We start from the raw sequence: 23,103 nt of genomic DNA, 5'->3' as shown, positions 1-23,103 counted from the left end.
GAGACGTCTTTATCCTCCCCCACGTGCAGACGGAGGCAGACGCAGCCCTGGGGTCAGCTCCACCTCCACGTGGCCCGCCTCTGTGCTGCTTCAGCCTGTGTTCTGTGTCCTGGCCACAGGCTGCCTGACCTGCTGCAGCGACGGGGCCCCAGCAATTAGAGAGCCTCTGTCACGTCTCCACCTACACTGTCCCCAGAGATGAAGGCCCATTGGACCAAGGTTTTAGAGGATGCCATTCTGATGCTGCAGATGCGCTCGCCTGCCCCTCAGGGCTGCGCCACCCAGGCAAGCAGGCGGTGTCTGAGCGGACAGCAGGACACACCAACCAGAGAGGAGAGTATCGGGCTGTTCGAACACAAAGGCAGAAAGCTGGGCGCTTACGGTCCGTGGTGAGCTCGTAGGGCGAGTGGAGCCGCGCGTCTCCGCAGGGGGATGTGCTCACATAGAGGTGGAACAGGACATCTTCCCTCAGCCGGTAGCCGCCCTCCTGCAGCCGCACGAAGATGGAGCGCTCGCTGTCCTCGCGCCGCTTGCTGGGGACAGAGAGGGGCCCCGTCAGCTACGGGAGGCCGGCCGGGGAGCCCAGTCCATGCCCTGCATGAAACCTTCTGGACCAGCCGCGGAGCAGCTGGGTGAGAGCAACCGGCCCGCAGAGGCTGCATCCTCGGCCTCCCCGCCGCCCACGGTCAAGCCCATCCTTCACAAGCCCAGCGTCCTCGGTACACATGACCCCGAATGTGAGTGTCTGTGACACGGCCGTCCTGTGGGTCACGATGCTCCCTGTGTGCCCACAGGACGCTGCGCTCTACACGGCCGCCGTGGGCAGATGGTTCTCTGTTAGACGGAGAACAGGGATAGAGAGGCAGGGCTCGGCCGCCGCCCAGTGAGGAATCCGGCGCGGGGACCCCTCTTCTTCTGCCTCGGCCGTGCCCCAGGGCTGTCCTCCCCACATGACACCCCCCATGCCCCCCTTCGCAGTGGCGGTGAGGAGCACCCCCTGCACAGAGCGGGCCTAGCTGGGGCCCCTCCCAGATCCGTTCTCACCAGTCACGGGCGGCTCCTTCCCGCCGGTCTTGCTGTTTTTACACGTTCTGCCCCATTGGTGATGGATTCTGAGAGCACGCAGGCAGCAGAAGAGACATTTTCTCCCTGGGAACCCTTGAGGCATCCCACCAGCCTTTCTGCTTCCCTGACTGTGCTCCTTCTGCTGCCAGGCCCCCCAGGCCCTCCCCAAAACCTCAGAGCAAACGCCTGGCCCTGGTTTTCTGCAGCCGTTGCTGGTCTCCGTCCCCTAACCCCGATCCCCTGAGGGCAGGGGCCTGGGTGCCCCCGGCCTGCAGCTTGGTACCAGCACACAGCCAGCCCTAAACGTCCGCCTGGGGCCACGGTGACACATCCAGAGTTAGGGGTGTTTGGAAACATTTCTGACCTGGCAGCTGGATATTCAGGAGAGAAACCCTTCCCACGTTTGGAGAGATTTCCAACTCCCTTCCCCACATTCAACCCTGGCCGCACCGTCCGCCAGCCTGGAACCAGGGGGAAACTGCAAATCAGGGGCTCAGAAATGAACTGAGTGTATGAAGGCATCGCTTTCCTGAGTCTACTCAGCACCTCTGGACCCGCCTTCCCTTTGTGTGGCCCCTGCACAGGCCATGGGCAGGCGGGAGTCGCCGCCTGAAGCCCCCAGGCCCCTGTTGCTAGTGGGTTTGAGGAACGCTGCTCCGGAGGGTGTGGAAGGACAGCGGTTCTCGCTGTGCCTACAGCCACCCGTGACTCTGCTACTGCTCAGGGGGTCGTAGAGGGAGATGCCCCCCAGGGGACAGCCTGCTGCTTCCTGATGGCCGCCCAACAGCACTAGGCATCCCACATCTGGGCACGTTGCTCAGGGTCTTCATTACAGAACCCCCCCCCCCTTAAGATACAAACATGCAGGGAGGAGGAGGAGGCCAGAAACGGGGAGACAGAGCCCATCACTGGCCGCCTCCGTCGTGGTGCCTGGGGACCAGGTGCACGAAGGGTTTCCGCTGCGGGGCAGGGTGCAGGGAGAGCCCGCCCCACATAGGAGGACAGGGCTCAGAGCTGCTGGCTGGGCTCGTCCGGGCAGTTGAGCCTGGGGGCCCCAGGACGAGGCCTGGGGAGGGAAACAGACTCGACCTGGAGTCTGGGAGGGGCTGGTGTACTTTCGGGGCATAGCCGTTGGCACGTTCAAGGTCAGCCGGGTTAGAGGGACACCAGGCGTGGGGGCTGCACGGCCGCCCGGGATCCCCGCTTACCTCAGGTGCAGCTCCAGCTGTGCATACAGGAAGTGGACCAGCGCCCTCCTGGCCACGATCTCCGCATGGCAGTCGTTGACCACCAGCCCCTGGTCATTGATGTACTCGCCGCTGATGCACTTGGTCCCCGAGGACAGGACGACGACCTGGGCTTGCCTGACGTCCAGGCCTGGTGGACACAGGAGGCGTCAGAGCCCTGTGGCCGCTGCCCTCCCCGTGGGGCAGTGGGTCTGCTCTCCACCTCACCCGGCACCGCCCCCCCCGCCTCAAGTTCACCTGTAAATAGCCAGCCAGTGGGGCAAAAGGTACTGGGGGGGGGGCGCGTGTGCACACCTGGCTCACTTGTGAGGCCGGAGTCACGCCCAGAACTCCGTTCACTCCCTAATCCCAGCCCAGTGGGGCCCCGAGAGTGTGAACCCCGATTCCTGGCCTGAAGGACCTGAGGGCCATGTCTCCCCACGACAGGGCGGGACGCAGGCCTGTGGTTGAGGAAGATTCGTCCCTTAACTGGAAGATTCTCTGACGGGAGGGCCTTGTGCTCAGGACGGAAGGATGTCTGTGAGGACAGACCGCAGGCCAGTCCCCGCCCGCCCGCCTATGCCTCCGAGGCAAACTCAGGACCAACGGCCACCTTCCCTGCGTGGAGCCAGCGCCCCTCAGAGCCCCGGATTCCTGCACGAAGGGACACTTGCTTCTCTGCTCCGCTCACCTCGGCGGCTTTGCCCTGAAGCTGGGGCATGTCTCTGCATCTGGACTCAAGGCCCAGCCCCGGAGCAGCAGGAGGTCTGGGCACCAGGCAGTCTGGGCCCTGAGGCTCCTGTGAAAGTGCAGCCTGGCCCGAGGGCCACTCTTGACGCCCACAAGAGGCCAGCAGAGACAGCAGGACGCCCGGGCCAGCGCGTCCCTCTCTGGAACCGTCTCTCACAGGAGGTGCGGGGGTCCTGGTGGGGCGGCCCCTTCCTGGGCCCCACGCAGAGCAGGAGCCGCCTGGGACCCCGGCCTCGCTTCTGGGGCCGCATTTCAGGAGCTCCCGAAACAGGCTCACACCTGAGAACAGCGGCAGCAGCGGGGAGAGGGCGCTGAGCTTTCTGATTTGACGGCCCAGGCTCTCCGTTTTCCCTAAAGAGCAGCAGCGCAGATAGGAGGTAGGTAGCGGCAATACAGCCTCCCTTCCATCCAGCAATTTCCATCCTGAGATCCTTATGACCCCATGGGGGGCATAGGAGGGGCCATGCCCCCGCGTCCCCCTCTGGTCCCTTCGAGGGCTGCGCACAGCTGCTTCCTAGCAAAGCTTACGGGTTTGTGGTGAGAACAAAGCAACTGGCCTTCTGTTTGGTGTGGCTGTCGTATCTCTGCACGTTGTGTGAAAGTGATATGTGTAAAAGTGATTTACTACCGCAATGTTTGCAAGTGAAATAATATGAGTGACCCAATACTGACCCACCAGTAGGGGACTGCTTAGAGCCGAGTACGTTCATCTGTATACTGGGCCCCTGTAGACAAGTTCTCTGGAGGAATAGAAAGATTTCTAAGGGATATCGTTATGTGAAAAAAGCAAGGTGTGGAGCAGCGCGTGTACAGCCCACGTTGTGCTGTGAAGGGCAGGGATGTGGGTCAGGGCTGGGATCCACCCACCCACCACCAGCTGCTGCTAAGTCAGCCGCTTACTGTCTCGAGGACATGGAAGACACGCGATCCCCGGACCGGAGACGAAGGGCATTGTGACTCGCAGCACCGCCGGCAGCAAGAGCCTTGTGCCTGCTTAGGTGCCCTTGCCCGTCTCAGGCGGTGTGTGCAGGGGGCTTGCGGGTGCTGCCCGTGCTCGGGGGTCCCTGAACTTGGGGACGGCACCTCTCCATCATCAGTGGTTAGCAAGTCCTAAAGGAAAATTGTACGTCACCCATTGAGACTGCTCCCTGCAAACACAGCCGAAGAAACGTTCCAGGGAGAGCGACCGCCCCTCTCTGGCTGGCCTCCTGCATTGCCCTCCTCAGCCCGAGGACTGGTGTGCTCACGCCCCAAAGGACTCACCCCACCCTCTCTCCCCCACCAGGGAAACTGCCTCCCAGGACGTGCGAGGGTGACTGGGCCGGCTTGCTCTCCAGCTGGCCCACACCTGATGCATGGAACTCCCACGCCATGCGTGCACCCTCACCTCCAACTCTGGGAACTCTCTGGGAATGCACTCTTAGTTGTTTAGCCGGGACTAAGCAATTCTTAGCCTCTTCCAACTCTGAATAGATTTTCACAATACTACATCTGACTATGGAGGAAATGATTACCAAATTTCTAAGAATAAAACTGAAGGTAAAATATACCAACCAGTATCAAAGAAACAAATACCCAAACTATAGAAACTAGAGACAGAAAAGAGCGGCATTCACCCTGCGTGCAGACCGCCCGATGGTGTGCTGTTCGATTGGTCCTGGCGCCCTGTTTTCTGGGCCGTGTCCAGTGAGTGTAATGACTCAAGCATTAGCGTTTCCACCACCCACTGGGGGAAGCCAGGCTCTTCCACGGTGTGGGCTCGGCATCAGGAGACCCTCCTCCACGGTCCGCTCGATGCTCCTGCACCGTTTCCTTCTCACCCAGGCTCCCAGCACCCCCTGGGGTTTGCACCCTGAGTATTTGCAGAGAATTTCCTGCAGTTTCACATCTAGTCATTATTTGGTCCAAGTCTGTGTTTAATTCTCAGTCTTTTCCTGCAATTCAATATTCTACTCTTCTCAGCTTTCTATTCTCCAAATTTCCTCCAGTCAGTTTGAAAGCAAGTGGATTTAAAAATGTCGGCTCAGAGCTTCCCTGGTGGCGCAGTGGTTGAGAGTCCGCCTGCCGATGCAGGGGACACGGGTTCGTGCCCCGGTCCGGGAAGATCCCACATGCCGCGGAGCGACTGGGCCCGTGAGCCATGGCTGCTGAGCCTGCGCGTCCGGAGCCTGTGCTCCGCAACGGGAGAGGCCACAACAGTGAGAGGCCCGCGTACCGCAAAAAAAAAAAAAAAAAAAAAAAAAAAAAAATGCCGGCTCAGACATGTCTGGTCTGTGACGGATGTGCTAGGACTGAGACTGACAGGAAAGATTTTCACTTTTGATGGGGGGTGGGGGACTTTCTTCCCCCGGGATCTTGATTTACGGCGTCTCCACAAATCGGAAGACAACAGTGTCCCAGGGCTTTCAATCTCTAACCATTGCAAATGCACCAATTTTAGGAGGACAGTTAGTTATGCGTAGGGATTTGTGCATTGCGCTGTGGATGAGGAGCTCAGAGGGAACCCCATGCAGGCCCTAGGGAGTCGGCTCTCCCCACGTGCCCTGCTGCCAACCTCCTGATGCGGTCTAGTCTTTTCTGGACTGAGGGACGTGGGCTACTTCTGGCTGCAATGGCTGCTGACCATCTGGTTAGTTAGTGAAAACTCTTTTGCTCAAGGTGATGACGCAGGTATGATCCCCTGTGAGATGGGCACCCCCTCGCCTCCCCTCTCCCGACCCTTTCATCCGTGGGAGCTGCCTTCCTGCTCAACTTCCGCTCCGAGGTCCCTGACCTGGGACTGACCCAGCTCCACCTGCCTCAGCTCCGGGGACCGTCCTCTTTCCCAGGCTCCTGCTGGTGGGGTGTCCAGAGCCCTAAACCCTGGGGATTGCCAAGCCCAGCAGAGCAGGACACAGGACTGTTGAGAGGTGCCCTGAGCGGACCCGCAGGGAGGGGCCATGGTGCTGGAGGCCAAGCCATCGGCAAGAAGCCAGGACCCTGCTTTCCCCTGTTAAACTACGAGGCCTGGGTTTCCTTACAGTGACAGCCCCCACTTGGGAGGACACCAAGTGCTCCTCTGGGATGTACGTCCCAGCAAGGCCACCTGAGCAGGTGGATGAGTCTTGAAAATGTAAATATAGGGAAACTGGGTGAGAAAGGAGTATAAACCAGGACCCTAAGTGCACGTATCTGAAAATCAAAAGTACTTCAAAGGTACAGCTTTACCCAGCTTCACATTTGCTCATTAATTAGTTCTGACCCTTCAGAATATTGTTGTACCTGCAGCCATGAGGGGTGGGGGGTGATCTGAGCTGATTAAATTCTCGGCTAACGGACAGGACTGTGCCCAGCAACTTTGCTGATGCTTCTTCCTTCCTCCTGTCCTTCCTTCCTCCCTCCTTCCCTCCCTCCCTCCCTCTCTCCTCTTTCACAAGCAGGTGTGACCAGCATGTACAACCTGACGCTCATGATTAGGGAGAATGTGGACTATTTTGTTGAATAAGACGACATGGTTTAAACACCCCAAAACAATCCCCGGCACAAAGACAAATAGTACATATTAGTGTCTTCTTTTTATTCTTTCACTAACAACCTTAGTGTTATGTTTCCACTGGGGAAAAAAAAAAGATTGTAGTTTAAGAGATTGGAAAAAAAATGGGCTTAGCTTTATGGCCTCGAGATACAATAGTGTTGGGTTTTCTCCCCCCGTGGAATCTTTTGGGCAATTAAATGCTGGGTTATGTCCTGATGATCATACAAAAGCAGAGCGTTTGAGCAGCTTTGATGGGGGGATCTGACCTCAAAACAATGCAGTGCAAACTCTGTCTTCCTCCTTTCTTTATGTATTTCCTCACACGCACCTCCTTCCCGAGGAGGAACTAAGGCATTCCGTGGGGGAGTGGCCTAGGGTCAGGGCTCTGACCCATCGGCACCTGGTGATTTCTTCCAGACTAGACTACCGTTGCATCTCTACACGAGTCGGGAGTGGGCTGTCTGGGCCTATTGTTCTTTTCCCCTCTATTTTAACGAGGGACATTTACCATAAACAAGTCAGCATGCGTGCTACGCGGGGTCAGTGGAAAATCTATCCTGCATTTTGTGGTTTAAATCTAATAGTTTAAACCCCAGATCTTTTTTTTTTGCGGTACGCGGGCCTCTCACCGTTGTGGCCTCTCCCGTGGTGGAGCACAGGCTCCGGACGCGCAGGCTCAGCGGCCATGGCTCACGGGCCCAGCCGCTCCGCGGCATGTGGGATCTTCCCGGACCGGGGCACGAACCTGTGTCCCTTGCATCGGCAGGCGGACTCTCAACCACTGCTCCACCAGGGAAGCCCTAAACCCCAGATTTAAAATCAATTGTCCATCACACTCCTTATTGTGGGGCACATCAGCCCCCATGGATCTTAATGCTTCTGAGCCTGTGTCCTGTGTCTCCACGGAGATGCTGCGTCAACTTCACGTTTCCCAGCGACCACTTAGCAATCATTATGATTAATTCCTTGGAATCCAGATGATAATTTCTCATCTTTCGTCACAGCCAGGGCTTCTGTTTAGGGTTTCTGTCCAGTTCATCTCCAGCTTATCTCCCTGTGCCCTACCGGGCAGAAATAAAAGAGCCCACTTTTAATTTTATGATCAAAGTAATTTCCAGTCACTCAGGGAGAAGATGGAAAGAAAGAGTTTTGGAATATGGGAAATAAAGTCCCTGAATCCCGCTTCTGCAAGGGCTCTGTGAAGATGGGCTTCCCCGAGTGCTCCTGGTGAACTGAAAGAAGTTTCACCCGTATTTAAGCTGTCAGGATTTACCGAGTGCAAGCGGGACAACAGTGTTTAAGTGCCCGTGCTTCTCAAGCCAGAGCCCGGCATGGACCCTGCAAATGAGATTCTCCACCTCTCGTGCTCACCTGAGCAAAACGCACGCAGCAAACACCTCCTACAACTCACAACTCAGAAAAGTTTGCTAAGGTTCCACTGCTGAGTTAATCTTCACGATTAACTTTACGATTTTCCCCAATAAGACAGGTCTGACCACTCTGCCCAGAGCGTCTGGCGCTCTGGATGGGGTTGTTCTGGGCTGTGTTCTCTCCTGCCCGACTTCAAGGGACGTGCATTTCTTCAGGGCACTTATAAATCTCAGATGTTTGTGTATGTTTAAAGCTGCACATTAACTTAAATGGGAAAGAGTGTTTGTACAAGCCAGAGCTTCTGCATACGTTTTGCAGGCCAGGCTAGCAAAAGACAGGTTTAAATGTAAACTTCTAAAAATATACACTAGGAAACTCTTGTTTTCTGGCTGTTTAATAACCTTAGAAATAAACAATTACATGGACAGATCTTCAGTATCACGCCCGGAGCAGCGTCCAGAGGCAACCTGGGCAGGAAGGACAGGAATCTGCAGCCGCATTTTAGCGCCGCCCCTCCAAGATGTGAGGGTCACCCACACACCAAGACTCTTGGTCTTGGTGTCTGTACGTCTTAAAATCGACAATAAAGATTCCCACCTTTCCCACTTCTCGGGGTCGGAGCAATCTACTGATTAGTGTATGTGAAAATGTTATCAAAATTATAAATTTCATATCAAATAAAAATCATTATTAACAGCCCCTCAAGAATCGCTTCCTCATGGAAATGCCTGGAGCCGTCAGAGCCATCGCCTGACAACGGGCTCAATAATGCGGTCCAGGTTCGGATTTGAGAGGGTGGTTTGTTTCTCCTCCCTTTCCAGACCCTATGGGAAGGAAAAGGTTCCAGAAGGAGCAGATCTGTGACTCTGGTGCGATGGAGGAGGGTGGCTTGACCTCCACAGTCTGCTGGAGAAGAAGCCCTGGGGGTGCAGAGGAGTGAAATGCAGAGGGTGGAAAGGGGTCCCAAGTTCCAGCACAGACCAGCTGCCCCAGGGGCTACTCGTGTCCCAGAGAAATCGTGATGCTGCAAGTCGGGGCCAAGGGCAGGCGAGAGCCTGCGTCCCAGACAGGACTCATCAAGTTACATTTTAATTAAGTGGCTGCCCCACTGGGCCAGCCTCCCAAGAACACAGAGTAAAAGGTAGATTAACAACAAGGAAGGAAGGTAAAAGCCTGGGGATTAACTCGGAATATTAAAAATTTGACAAAAATGTGAATGAAGGAAAGAATTTAACAAATAAATGATATAAGGAAAAACTGCACAAATAAACAGCTTAAATATGTCAGGGAAGGACTTCCCTGGTGGCACAGTGGTTAAGACTCTGCGCTCCCAATGCAGGGGGCCTGGGTTTGATCTCTGGTCAGGGAACTAGAACCCACATGACACAACTAAGAGTTCGCATACCACAACTAAGGAGCCGGCGAGCCGCAACTAAGGAGCAGACCTGCCACAGCTAAGGCCCGGTGCAACCAAAAAGAAAAAAATGTCAGGGAAGGTGACTGGCTGACATCCGCACAGTCTTATGAAATTATGTAGCATTCAAGTAAAAAAGACACTTCCCTTCTGTGGGCAGTGGTGGGGCGACCACTGCAACTGAATGTGTCAGACAGGATGTTTCTAGTCAGAGATACTAGATAAAAGATCATAGAAAAAACCCTTGAAAATACTGAGGGCAAGTCAGCTTGAGCTCAGCGTCCCCCAGCAAACACTTCCAGGAGCAAGAGAACCAAGTCAAGACACTTAGGGAGACGTGGACATTCAGTTTCTCTCCTGCGCATTTTAATGGTGCTTCTAGAGACACAAAGAGGGTGGCATGGATGCTGGGGATGGAGCGGCTGGGCCCGTGAGCTATGGCCGCTGAGCCTGCACGTCCGGAGCCTGTGCTCCGCAACGGGAGAGGCCACAACAGTGAGAGGTCCGCGTACCGCAAAAAAAAAAAAAAAAAAGAATTAAGATTAAATTGCCCATCAACTTTAAGTAAGTGAATATTTGAAAGTATTTCTATTAGTAATTTTGCACAATCCTCCCTAATCTCTTTTTAATCAACATGTTTATTAAATCTTCTCTTTATAACAGGAAAGTAAATTTCAGCAATTTATCCTTCCATGTTCATAAATTACTAATTACTGTAGGTTTACCTTGTAAAGTCTCACTTTCACGTAATACATTTACTTCCTTTAGATAAATTGCTTGCACGTAAAGCAGTGTATTACTGGCCACTTTTAAGTACCATTTCCCCACCAGTCTTTGTGAAACATCACTGCTTTCCAAGGGAAGTCTGAGAGTAGCTTTCCAGATTTTCTGGAATTGAATTTCCCAGAAAAGTGGAAAGATGTTGGACAATCACAGCTATAGAGCTGGGAAGTATTGAAAAACTACTCACTAATCCTACTGACGTATGCGTTTGGGGTTGGAGTACACTGCACAACAAAGAAGCAATGTTGATTGGTGCCTTTGCCCCCTCCCTCCCCCCATCCTTCCTTCTCTCCTTCCCATTCATCACTCAGCCCAAGCTAATTTAAATTATGTTATCCTGGAATCTGTGCAGAGAAATGCATGTGACACTCCAAATCTTAAAATTTGCCAAAGTTTGTGGCTGTGATCCTCCAGCCCTGCACGTAACTTCTTTTCACATCGAATCTAAACTCTAAGAGTCAGGAAGGCAGCGCTGGATCTGTTTTGTTCTCTGCTGTTTGCCCAGAAGCCAGGAGGGCCTATGGCCGCGGCAGATGCCCAGTCATAATCTACGGAGGACACGGACCTGGCATGTCTCTCTAAATGCTGTATGTACACGAGCACACTTAACCTTCCAACGACCCCCAGGTAGGTTTGACCATCACCCCATTTTAAAGGTGGGGAACCGAGTCCCAAAGAGGCCAGCTGGCCTGGTCACAGCGCTAGTCACAGGAGTTGCTGGGTTCAACCCTGGGTGCCACCCCACTGTGTCCTGGTTACCATGTCCCCGGGGGGGGGGGCATGTCTGTCCTCCACACCCATTACACGTGCAGAGTGGAGCCCGCGTCCGGTTAGTGGCTGCCGTGGCTATGTGGATGGAGCGCCGCCTCCAGCAGCCGTAGTCTGGACTGAGGGGGCTCTTAGCCCTCAATTTGGGACATTTCTTATTCTACAAAGGGGCAGGTGTTACCGAATGTGAGTGGATCGGGCGGGATGCCTGCCACCAAATTCAACAGTATCATTGATGGAGCAGAATTGCCTTTGACTTAGAACATTATAGAGTAATTTTTACATTTCAAAGTTTTTCATGTACTTTATCCTAGGCACCAAGTTACATTGTGAGGAGGCATTTTTATTTCCATTTTACTAAGCTGCCCAAAGTGGAAGGGTTAAATCATATGTCCTGACCCCAGTGGCCTTGCACTTGACACTGCAGGAGTCCCCGGGCGTCCAGAATGAGGGGAAAAATGGGCCAGTCGTCTGGCTGTTAGTCGACTTCTAACATCCATATTTTTGGACATCAGGTAGATGGTCTCTTTCAAGTCTTAGACTTGGTCTACACTGGCAGAGAAAGTGTGTGTCTTTGAAACCTAACTAGCCCCAAAGTCAATTATTTGTTTTCAATAATCATTCCCTGGTAGGTCATTACCAGTTCGCTCCAAACTTTGGAACTAGAAACAGTTGAATTCAAATAACCAGCTAGCTATTTATTATTAGTAGGTTAGTAGTGAGGTGTTTTCACCAAAAGTGACAGCTTAAAATTAAGCATCACTTTCTCCCAACCTGGCTTGTAAGAGGGGCCATGGCCTTGATGGTTGGATGGACTGTTTCCTGCCAGTTCTGTCATCCTGAGAAGGGGACTCCATTAGTGAGCAGTTAGGGGTGGGGGCAGGAAGGAGTGTGTTCAGTCCTCTGTGTGTGTGGAGGCAGCTTTGGGGCAGCTGGTCATCTACTTTGTCACTGAGTCTGGGTCTTATCTCTGCTTTTCCTTCCGTGTCTTCGTGGGGAAGAGAGTCCTGGTTCCCAAGCTCGAGCCCATGCTAGGCTACGCTCCTTCCTGGTGGGTGAGGTGCCCGAGGGGAAAGCAAGAGGCATTACCTTGGGTCATGACGATCCCGGCCAGCGCCTTGTGGCGGGCGTGCGCTGACGCCAGGCCCACGGCCAACTCGTGGAACTTCTGCGTGACCAGCTGGGACACCGTGTCGGCGAATTCCTGAAAGACACAAGCAGCAGGCCTCTGTGACGGCTGCGCCGCTGCCATGTCCTCCCTCCTCCGAGCTGCGACCCTATGGGCGCCTGAGGTCCCCCTGCCCTGCGGCGCCCTGCCACCCAGGCACCGTGACCCCCCAGGCCTCGGGATCCCAAATCTGTGGCATTGATTCTGAGACTCAGCCCCTGGCGTGGCCCCTGGGCACAAGCCCCTGAGCCTATGCAGAACCTTCGGGTGGGGGGACCGTCCCCTACATCCCTCCCTGCCTTGCAGAGGCTTCCTGAGGGGGGTTTGCACACACACATTGAGCAATCGGTTCCCACTTTCTTCTCCGTGTCACAGAACCAATTCTAAACTCCCCCCGCCGTGTCCAGGGACCGCTCCCCACAGCTCCTCCACAGCCTGCTCCTTTCAAGTTTCTGCACACGTGCATGTGTACAAACACACACAGATACACACTCGTGCATGCACGATACACACGTGCACATACACATACACACAGAGAGACCCATGCACGTGGCACACATACCCATGCACACCTGTGTGTACATGCATACACACATGCACGCATACATTCAGACATCGCAGCCACACACGGGCACACACATGCCACACACACACAAAGATACATGGGATGTGTACACGCACACAAACACCAAGGTGATGTAATCCCGGTTGTGGAGTTTTCTGAAATGACTCGTGTTTCTACAACAGTGGCACATGTGAGACTTGCAGGCCCGTGTTCCCCAGAGAGCTAGGCTGTCGACTCCTGCCTTGCTCCTGGTCCCGCGGCTGAAGCACCTGCAGTGGCCCCATCACGGCTTTTCAGTCGACTTTCACAGGCTTGGAGTCGGAGACCCTGGTGTGTGTCCACGTGGCAGGGCACACGCACTGGCTGGTGGGAGGGTAGACACTTCAGGAAAAAATTAGTGATGTTTCTTCACCCGTCGTTCTGGTTATTTTCTGACTCTAACATGCTGTCTCAGTCGGCTGAGCTGCCGCCACCAGCACCACTGGCCCCGTACCCTCGAGGGCTTCCCTGGTGCCCCACCTGGGCCCAGGTTGAGGGGACCATGGCTGGGTGCCACAGCTGCCCACCTCTACCTCTGAACCACCCATGCTCCATCAAGACCTTTTTTTTTAAACATCTCCTCCCCTTTAATCCTTTTCTCTTTATCCTTTTTTTTTAGGGGTCTTGACATTTATGTTAAGCATGTTTCTCAGTTAACATTTTATAAAGGTGAATTGAAAAAGAAAAAAGCAAAGATTTCTTTAACTTTTCTTACTTTGGGTGAAGGACAATCTAATTAAGATGTAGAGGGGTATTTAGCTGGTTAAAATTTATCTCTGGTATTTAACCAGTATTACTTCCTAGGACTGCTTTGAAAAGTCTTGCTTATAGGGAATTTTATGGAATGTTTATATATTGAACTATGACCCTTAGCTTTTCTGGGTTTAAAAGTCAAAGGAAGAGAATCACGAATAACCATCTCCATCGGAAAAAGAGCATCTCCTCTATTACAGGGACCCGAGTTGTCTCTTTACAGACCTTCTGGAGTCTTTGGGAAATGAACAGTTTTTGGTTTTGGAAAAGGCTGGAGAAACGCAGTCTGCGAGCTTTTCTGCTCTGAGGCCCCCTTTCCCCCCACAAAGCACCCCCCCTCCTGCCTCTCCCCGGCACCCCATCTACTGCACCACAGCTATTTTCAGTGATTGGCTTTAATTAAATCACATACATGATTATAGCTGTATGTAGTTCTTCATAGTTGGATTTGTGTATGTAAGTGACGTTGTCATTGATTACATGGGGTGTTAGAAGCCAGGTGGAAACTCGGAATTCACGTAGGGAGATGCAAACCTACCGTCTAATTTAACAGTAGGAATTTTTTATGTTTTAATCACTTGGGATTTAATATATACAGTCAACTTTGGTTACTGTGAACCCAACTAATCAAACCCTGAGATAATTTGATTTTTCCCCACCTGGCACTTGGTTTATGATAGAAGCAGCTAAATGCTCAAAAGCAGGCTTGCATCGAGAATTATTTTTATAAATTCAAATTCCAGGACATGTCTGCGGGCTGTGTTGAGTTCCTTCGGTCTCCTAGGGTGGAGACGTGCATCCCAGCTAACAGCAAACTACTTAAAGCATGTTTTTTGAGCGCCCAGGCCGAGCGGTCCTGCATCACTGCTTTCTGGTCTAGTCCATCCTGGGTGGGAGAGGAGGGATCCCACAGAGATCCCACGTCTGGCTTAGGTCAGCCCTTGGGCACAAGCACAGTGAGAGTCGTGGTGGTGAAGCCCCCCCTGGAAACCTCAGGGTGGGCGGTCTGCCCATCAGGACAGTGAACAGGGGAGGGCCTGGGTGGGGCAGGAGAGGCTGGACCTGGGGACAGTTGAGAAGCCGGCTTTGTTATATCGAAAGCCCTACGCAGGGAGGCTCTAAAGATGTACTCCAAAAGTCCCGAATGAAGTGTCACTTGTAACATAAATTCTTTGTTAAATATGAAAAAGAGAGACATCCAGTTGGACTCGTGACTGCTGGCGAATTAGCGATTTAGAAAATGCCTCTGAAGGTCCCTTGGTAGCAGGAGAGCATTATTGCGTCTTCCGCAATTTGGTCACGGCCTCTCCGAGCACTTAAGTGGCAGGGAAGTGTGATCCCCTGAAGGCCCCTCCCCCTGGAGGCCTCAGGACCCCGCCCCAGCTTTTCTCAGGGCAGGAACAGGTGGGGTGGATGGGACAGGGGGCCGTAGAATCTGCAGTGCTGCCCCGAGTCCCTGCAGGGGCCCGATGATCCTTGGTCTGAAATTGGTCAATGCTGTTCTTGCAGAAATTGGCACAGGCTGGACATTTGGACCAGAAACGATCAGAGGAGACAGGATCTGGCTTCTGGTTAAATCATGGTGATAATCAGGTGCTTCTGCTTCCAAAGGTTAAGTGGGGAAGTTGGCCCTGCATTTAATGAGCTGTGTGTTACTGTACTTAATGAAAAACAGGAACGCGAGGCTACCTAGGCTTCTGCGTGTTGTGGTCTGCACGCTGCCTGTCGGCCCAATTACCACGGCAAATTAACAGCATTATTTAAATAGGAAAACAAACTTTAAATAGGAACACCAAAAGACTCAAACTCTGCTCTTTTCCAACACTAATATTTTGAAAGGCTTAAGTAAATAAAATGTGTTCAGATTTGCAGTAGCAGTCCTCAGGGTAAAACTGACATTCAGCCAAAGTGGTGAGGATATTAAAATCGATAGATTATGAGGGAGAGAGCCGTCAGTAAATATTTTCCTGTTGAAATCCCTTCTTTGGGTTTATACTGCTGAAATATCAGAAAGGTTAGATTTGCATATGGGCGGGGCCAGGCGGGACCTGGGACACCCCGTGCCCTTCCTGTCCACCTTGTCTGCAGCACACGACGGTGGGCGGGCGCCCTGGAGGTGGGCGTGCCAGGGGCCTAGGGAGTGGGGCCACGTGCCCCCGCTGTTGGGACTCATCCTCCATAGAGCACGGCCAGCTTGTGCTCCTTCTTGGCCGTCTACGCGGCCAGAACCGGGAAGGCAGGAGAAACGCTGGCAGGATGGTCATCCGGCCACCAGACAGCGGTATGCAGCTCAGAGGGATCCCAGTGAATGGGAGAGGATCTTCCCCACCTTCCATCTCGATACTCCTTCGTGTGTCCGGGGAAAAGCGCATCTCCAGGTCTTGGTAATGACTCCTGTTTGTTGACAATGGCAATAAAGCCTCAGTCAATTTCAAAGTCAGGGACCGGTGAACACGTGTCCCACTAAATAACTCAAGTTACCTGACTACTCAGCTTTTCTATATCTCAAATTACGGAGAGGCCAATAACAAATTTGAAGGAAGGCATGAGAGATGGAAGCCCTTTCCCCCCCTTTCCATGGCATCGTGGGAAAAGCTCTGAACGGGCATCAGAGGACAGGCTTGAGTTCCTTCACACCCTCTCTGAACGGTTCAGCCACCACCGGGCAGTTAGCATCTCTGAGCCCTCGGTCTCCTTTCTGTAAAAGAGGCACTGTAAGAATTACCTGTAAAGTCCATGGTCCTGAATCTCAGCAGGGAGACCCAGGCCTGCAGCATCTGCCTAGAACACTTCTGGATGACGTTTTCTTTCCAATGTTGCCAGAAGTAGTTGCTCCACGGGCACCAGGGGCTGTGTGGAAGCGGAAGTCCACAGAGGCTGGAGGACGTCTTCAGGGTTGGCCCCCGCCTGTCGTGGGCAACAGGGAGGTAACTGCACGACCCTGCCCCTCAGTGCCCAGTGGCTGCTCCCAGCTCAGGTGTTTCAGCGGGACGGCCCCGAGCCTAGGAAGTGCGCATCCTGGCAGACAGTGTTTTCCAAAGACGGCTGCGCCCTTGTCTCCCGCGCTGCTGGCTCTTCTCACCAGTGATCTCCACCTGCCACCTGCCTCCTATCCAGTAGGCTGCGCATCATCTCCTCGGAGATGTCTCACCCGCGGAGCGAGAGGGACGGTGGACCGTGAACGCACGCATCTGTGTCTGGGTCCTGGATGTGACCTCTCGGGATGCAGCTGGACGTAGCCTCATGGAGAGGCCGCGGGTGAGCTTCCCCGGGAGGGTCCTCGGCCCGCAGTGACCTGTGGAGCACAGCCCAAATGACAGCGCAAGAGCAAGACGCACGATGGTGTGGTTTTGAGCTGTTGGGTTTGGTGAGGTTTGTGACACAACGACAGCGGCTAAAGCAGATGTGGCGAAGGTGCTGCTAGACCGTGATGGGCAGTTTGGCAGAGGGCTTGGATCAGGCCACTCCTGGCGTCGCTACCTGACAGCAGCCTGACTTTGCGAACATTATTTGGCCTGGACGTTCTCACCTCTCCAACAGGAATAGTGCCTGGGTCATGGGATTTTTATGGGGTGAAATGAGAGCCCAGAAGTAGGTGCTGAAAATAGTACCTGGTACTGAAAACTCAGTGTCGAATCCATCAGCGTTAAGTGTTTTGTTATTATCGTCCAAACCGTGTGTATACAGTGCTTCCGCGAGACGGTACAGAGATACCTCTCGGCTCTTCTCGGCACCACTGTCTGCTCAGCACGAAGCTGTTTAAAGTTCACGTTTGATGCCATCAGGCAGTGTCGAGCGGTGTCTGTGGAGACCACCGTTCCCGAAACACTTCTCGTGTGCCGAGTGGCTTCCCTGGGCCATCGCTCCCCGCCCGCCTGGCCAACCCTGAGCCCCCGGTGCACCATCTGCTGGGCAGGCTTTCCGAGAGCCCGGGTCACAGGTGAACAACGAGGAACTGGGAAAGCTGCACGTTGACTTAATCTAAACCCCTGGGCATGGAGGCTATGTGTATTTTGGACCCAAGTCCAACCTTAAGGAGAAATCACATACACGTCAATGTTTCATGCAGACATTTTTTAGTGAAATCACGACAATTTGGGGTGAGGAGTTGCTCACCAGTTAAATTATTTGCTTGCCCTTTCATCAGCTTTAAATTTGTTATTATTGTTCAATCTGGAAGACAGTCTCTTTAGGGACAATGCATTTGGACATTAATGTTTGGAGTCAGGTGCACCCGCACTGCAGGCTACCCGGCTTATCCACTCATTTTTCGGACTTCAGTCCACCCTGATTTCATCCTCGGGCCACAGTGTTCTGTGGTTGGTCACTGATGAACATCACGCTCATGAGCCTGACACCCGAGGACCAGAGCCCCGTCTCTGTCACCCTGGCAACGGCAATGTCCCTTTCCCCCAACAAACACCCCAGTCAAAGTGTGCGTTCGCCTTTGGGGCCTCTGGAGCACCCCCACCCCCCAATTGTTAGGATCGGGAAGGGGTCTGTAGGAGCTGTTGCCGTGGAAACCTCGCTGTATCTAGAAAAGCCGGGGGAGAGGCTGAGTGGAGGCCGTTTCTCAAGCATTTCTATTCTTATTTCGTCTCTGAACCCGTCCCCTGGGGAAAAGAATCAATCAAAATTTATTGAGCAAGACACTAGTGAAATCCAGAGACTAATCAGACAGGGTCCTCTGTATAGAGAAGCCCGTGACACGACGTCTGTCCGGGGCTGGGAGCCCGCCAGGTGCTGAGTGCCTGGGGCAGCCTGTCCCCTTAATCCAAGGGTCCCCAGCCCCCAGACCACGGACCGGTACTGGTCTGTGGCCTGTTAGGAGCTGGGATGCACAGCAGGAGGTGAGCAGCAGGCGAGTGAGCGAAGCTTCCTCTGCAGCTGCCCATGGCTCCCCACCACTCCCCGTTGCTCCCCGTCACTCCCCGTCGCTCCCCGTCGCTCCCCACCGCTCCCCATAGCTCCCCATCGCTCTCCGTCGCTCACATTACCGCCTGAACCAACACCCACCCCCCCACGCCATCTGTGGGAAAATTTGTCTGCCATGAAACCCATCCCTGATGCCAAAAAGTCTGGGGACCACTGCCTTAATCCACATCATCGTCCCAGGGGTGGTCACTGTTGCTACCCTGTTCACAGACCAACAAGCTGAGTTGGAAGAAGTAGACTTCCCTGCAAGTCTGGTTGGACCCCCCACAGGTGGGAACCACTGTCCTGCCTGGAGAGGGCTGCTGGGGTGGGGGGCAGTGAAGCGCTGCCCCTTACACCAGTCTGGGTTTCCTGACTGCCTCAAGTCATGAAGTGACCTCGGTTATTGGAGACGGAGGACTTCCTGGAGGAGGCAGGAGGCCCCTCCCAGTAGGAGAGCTGCTTAGGGGCGTCTGTGGGCCCACAGGGCCTGTCGCGGATGCTCTGAATCAGACTTCCGGGCAGCACAGCTGGAGCTCAGATGCTTCTAACACACAGCACATTTGACAACATGTGACGAAGATGCTGTCCCTGAACAAATCGCACAGGGCCCCTGAGCTGGTTTCAGCCAGGCCTGTCTTTTCAGCCACCACCGCCCACTACCCCGTCCCTCTCGGCTTGGTCCAGTTTTAGTAGGGGTTCTACTGGGTCAGCTCAGCCAGACCCCTCTGACCTGCTGTTCCCTCCTAGTGATTTTCCATCCGCTGCCCAACCCGGCCCTGGGCTGCAGTCCCACCGGCCACGCTGTGATCTGAGCTCGGCTCCACGCCTCCTTGCAAGGCCATCGCAGGGGTCTTTACCTGCCGCCACTGTCCTCCCCATGAATAACGTCTTCCTTCTGGTGCTTTAACAGTGATACTGAATATTTCTTTTCTTAACATTGTCTAAAAAATGGAGGGGATCAGAAACAGCAATGGGGGAGGGTGGGGAGGGGCAGGAAGCCAGATGTGGGTGGGGACGGTGGAGCTGGGACAGGCCAGGTGATGGTGACAGGAAAGCCAGTCGCTCTGCCGCACCTCCTGGGGCCAGAAAACCAGACAGATGGACACCTCCGTGCGAGAGTGCTGAGCTGAATGTGTGTGGTGGGACTTTGGGCCTTGCTGTCATCCCTGGTCTGCGGTCCCCATGCGGCCCCTACACAGCCGGCCGGCCTCCCCTTGCTGGGCTCCAAGCTGGGCCCCCTTCTCTCTCTGTCCCTGTGGTCTACACAGGCCTCACGCCACCCGGGGCTACTGTGAGACTCCCACCCAATTCAGCCCTCAGAGGAAGCTCCCTGCCCTCCCTCCTGACCCTGGAAACACAGAAACCCACCGAATGAATCTTGGAGCAGAACAGCGAGGTTCCCTCCAATCTTGTCTCCCCGCCCCCGGCGGTGGGGGGCAGTGTCTAAGCTACGGGTTTCTTGGTGAAATGGGAGAATCCTTTGTCTGTGGACAAGAGGCCCCTCAATACTTATGATGGATTCACAAAGACGGGTAGGGAGCTGGTCACACTCGTAAACTCCAATTTTATCAACATGAAGGGATTTAAATTCTTGTACTGTTGGCATTTAAAAATTCTACATGATGAGTTACATTAAAGAAAGAGGGGAGGGACTATGGCCCCGCGCTCCCAATGCAGGGGGTCCGGGGTCGATCCCTGGTCAGGGAATAGATCCCACACGCGGCAACTGAAGATCCTGCATGCCTCAACGAAGACCCCTCAGGCCGCAACTAAGACCTGGCGCAGACAAATAAATAAATAGATAGATAGATAGATAAACAGATATTAAAAAACAAAAGGAAACAGGGGAAATGAAGAAAAGAGGTTCTTTGGATAAGTTTTTTTTCCCGTAAGATGTTATGGAAAATACCGAATGAACCTTTTTGGCCAACCCAATACTGTTGCGGGAAACGGGACTCGTGAAAGAGCCCCAGGGCCAGCATGCCGCCAAGTGTAGACTGTGGGTGAATTAGCCAGCTGTCGGCTGTCATCAGGCTCTCAGGCTCCTCCCTCAGAGAGTGAGTGCAGGGCCAGAGGGCTCAGGGTCACTGGGTCACTAGGAGCCGTGCAGGTAGGGAGGAGGGGAACCTCCTACTGCTGACCTCGGGGGGGGGGTCCCCTCCCTTGGGAACCAGGTGCCAGAGGGACAAGCACCGCAGGGAAGAGGTGACCCCGGCTGGGAGAGGTAAACCGACTTCCCACAGGTGACCCAGCGTTGGGAACGGGCAGTGGCAGGGTTAGGATTCACATCCAGATGTTTGAATTGTAGCTCCAATATTTGGGCTCCTGACTACAATGTCAAAAGTGACTTCCAAGGGTTTTTTCATAATCGAGGATTTCAAAAAAGCCCCAGATAAAGATCTCATGTTCATTAACTTGAATAATTGAGAATTGAAGTTTGTGCGCACAGATACCTGTGTATCTACACATCGATTAAGTAAATTTGTAGTTATTCACAATTACCCAAATTGTTAGACACCCACAAATCTGTTTAAACATATTAATAGCAGTTACTGCTTTAACAATTAACTTCAAGTCAGAATACAATAAAAATGTAGAAAATGAACTAAAACCGCATTGGAAATGGGATATATCTTTTTTGTTGAACTGGTGCTTTCGGATGTACTCAGGGAGATATTTTGCATCTGGGTTTAATTAGAATCTTTAAATTCTCATTAGTGCACTAACACGAGGATGCTCACAGATGAGGGCCTCTGTTTGGGGTTGATTCATGGCTGTTTGAGTTCATCTGGATTTAAAAAGATGTAAACAAGAAGAGTCATTTCAGCACATCAAGAGAGAAAGACTCTCAATAGGTAACGTAGTTGTTCCTCAAAGGAAGTAATATTTACTTTCTTAGCTTTCGCTAAATTCAAGAACAGTTGTTCAGCTATTGCCTGAGTAATAAGGGATGCTAACACCTGTTTTGCAAAATTATCAGTGATGTCAATGTCATACTTCAAATGCCATAAAGGACGAACTCTCAGCCTCCTTTGTCTTATGACTTTGGCCCCAATCTGCTTTCTTTACCCTGAAAAGAGTTTCCACAGAGGTGAAATAAAGTAGGTTAAAATTGCTAAATAGTTCCAAACAGGGCATCTGCAGCGCTGACTAAAGCTGCGGCCAGGCCATTGCTGTGCGTTTCTTCAAGCTCATGGAGACCTGAGACCAGATATCCGCCACCGCTCATTTCCTGTACGTGACAAATGGGAGAGAGATGCTGGGAAGGTGCGTGTTCTCTAAGCTGAACTTCCACAGTCAAGAAAGTCATTGCGCCCATGCCTTGGACTCAGCACTGCTGCGCACACACCTGGCACCTGGACCTGGTGCTTCTCGCTACTGGAACCAGTGCCACACCGATGGTCACCACACATGTCACCCAACTGGCACGCTATGCCACCAGCAAGTGAAGGTCTTTTCCCGTTGAAGCCGGTCCTTAAAGTCTGGAAGGGGCGAATGTTCAAATGCACAGATACCCATGCAAGGCTACAAGGAACAAGAAAATCATGCAAACGTGATACCACTGAAGTACATTTCCAGTAAATAACCCTAAAGTATTGGCGATCTATGAATTTCCTGACAAAGGATTCAAAACAATTGTTTTTAAAGAAGCTCAGTGCTAGACAACTCAACAAAATCAGGAAAGCAATTTATGAACAGAATGAGGAACTTAACAAAGAGACAGAAATCATAAAATAAAACCAAACAAATTCTGGAGCTGAAGAATACAATGACTGTGATGGAAAAAAAAATACAATAGAGAGCTTTGCCAGCAGACTTGATTGAGCAGAAGGAAGAATCTGTGAACTCAAAGACAAGCCACTTGAAATTATACAGGCAGAGGAGAAAAATAAAGAATAAAGAAGAGTGGGATTGGGACACTGTTAAAGGAATGATGGATGCATTATGGGAGTCCAGAAGAAGCAGAGAAAGAAAAAGAGGCAGAAAGATTATTTAAGTAAATAACGATAAAAAAGCTTCCTAAATCTGGGGAAGGAAATAGTCACACAGACTCAAGAAGCAAAGGATCTCAAGTAGGTTAAGCACAAAGAGGTCTACATCGGGACACATTGTAATTATATTGCAGAAGTCAAAGACAGAGACTTTTGAAAGCAGCCAGGGAAAAGTGACTCATCACATATACGGGAACACCTATAAGGTTACCAGTGGATTTCTCCGCAGAAAGCTTGCAAGCCAGCAGAGGTATATTCAAAGTACGGAAAGAAAGAAAAAGGCCAATCTTTAAAAATGAAGATGAGAGAATGTCTTTCCCAGACAAACAAAAACTGAGGGAGTGGATTGCCTCTACGCCTGCCTTACAAAAATGCTTGGGAGTTATTCATACACACACACGCGCGCGCGCACACACACACACACACACACACACTGGAATACTGTTCACCCTTTAAAAAGGAGGGGGTCCTCCCATTTGTGACAACGTGGATGAACCTGGAGGGCATTATGCTGAGTGAGAGAAGCAGACACAGAAAGACAAACTTGGCGGGATCTCACTTACATGTGGAATCTACAATAGAAGCGGCAGGTAACGTTGCAAACTTGTTTAGAACAAACATGACATGGAGGTGGCTCCTTTGGGTGGGTGTATTCTGGGGGAAGCACAAGGTAACCCTTTGGAGTGAATGGTAGATAGGTTCTTATTAGATTTATGTGGGGAGGTGACAGGGGTTGAGGGGGAGCAGCCTAGATGACCAAGGAGCTGGGCTGTTTTGG

At 52.6% G+C, this 23,103-nt stretch overlaps 1 protein-coding gene across 2 annotated transcripts in view; it reads right to left on the bottom strand.

Annotated features, from left to right (window-relative positions):
* The window catches only part of ADARB2 (adenosine deaminase RNA specific B2 (inactive)), a 361,892-nt gene that overhangs the window by 23,465 nt on the left and 315,324 nt on the right, over window positions 1-23,103 (bottom strand). For both annotated transcript variants that reach the window (XM_030878326.2, XM_060293696.1), the window contains exons 4-6: window positions 11,981-12,095; window positions 2,274-2,442; window positions 382-533 (exon numbers count right to left, since the gene is read on the bottom strand). In XM_030878326.2, the coding sequence (XP_030734186.1) occupies window positions 382-533; window positions 2,274-2,442; window positions 11,981-12,095 (436 nt within the window). The remainder of the gene's footprint in view (window positions 1-381; window positions 534-2,273; window positions 2,443-11,980; window positions 12,096-23,103) is intronic.

This window comes from Globicephala melas, chromosome 2 (assembly GCF_963455315.2).
Source record: "Globicephala melas chromosome 2, mGloMel1.2, whole genome shotgun sequence".
NCBI classification, from domain to species: domain Eukaryota; kingdom Metazoa; phylum Chordata; class Mammalia; order Artiodactyla; family Delphinidae; genus Globicephala; species Globicephala melas.
This window is presented reverse-complemented; position numbering and strand designations above follow the sequence as displayed.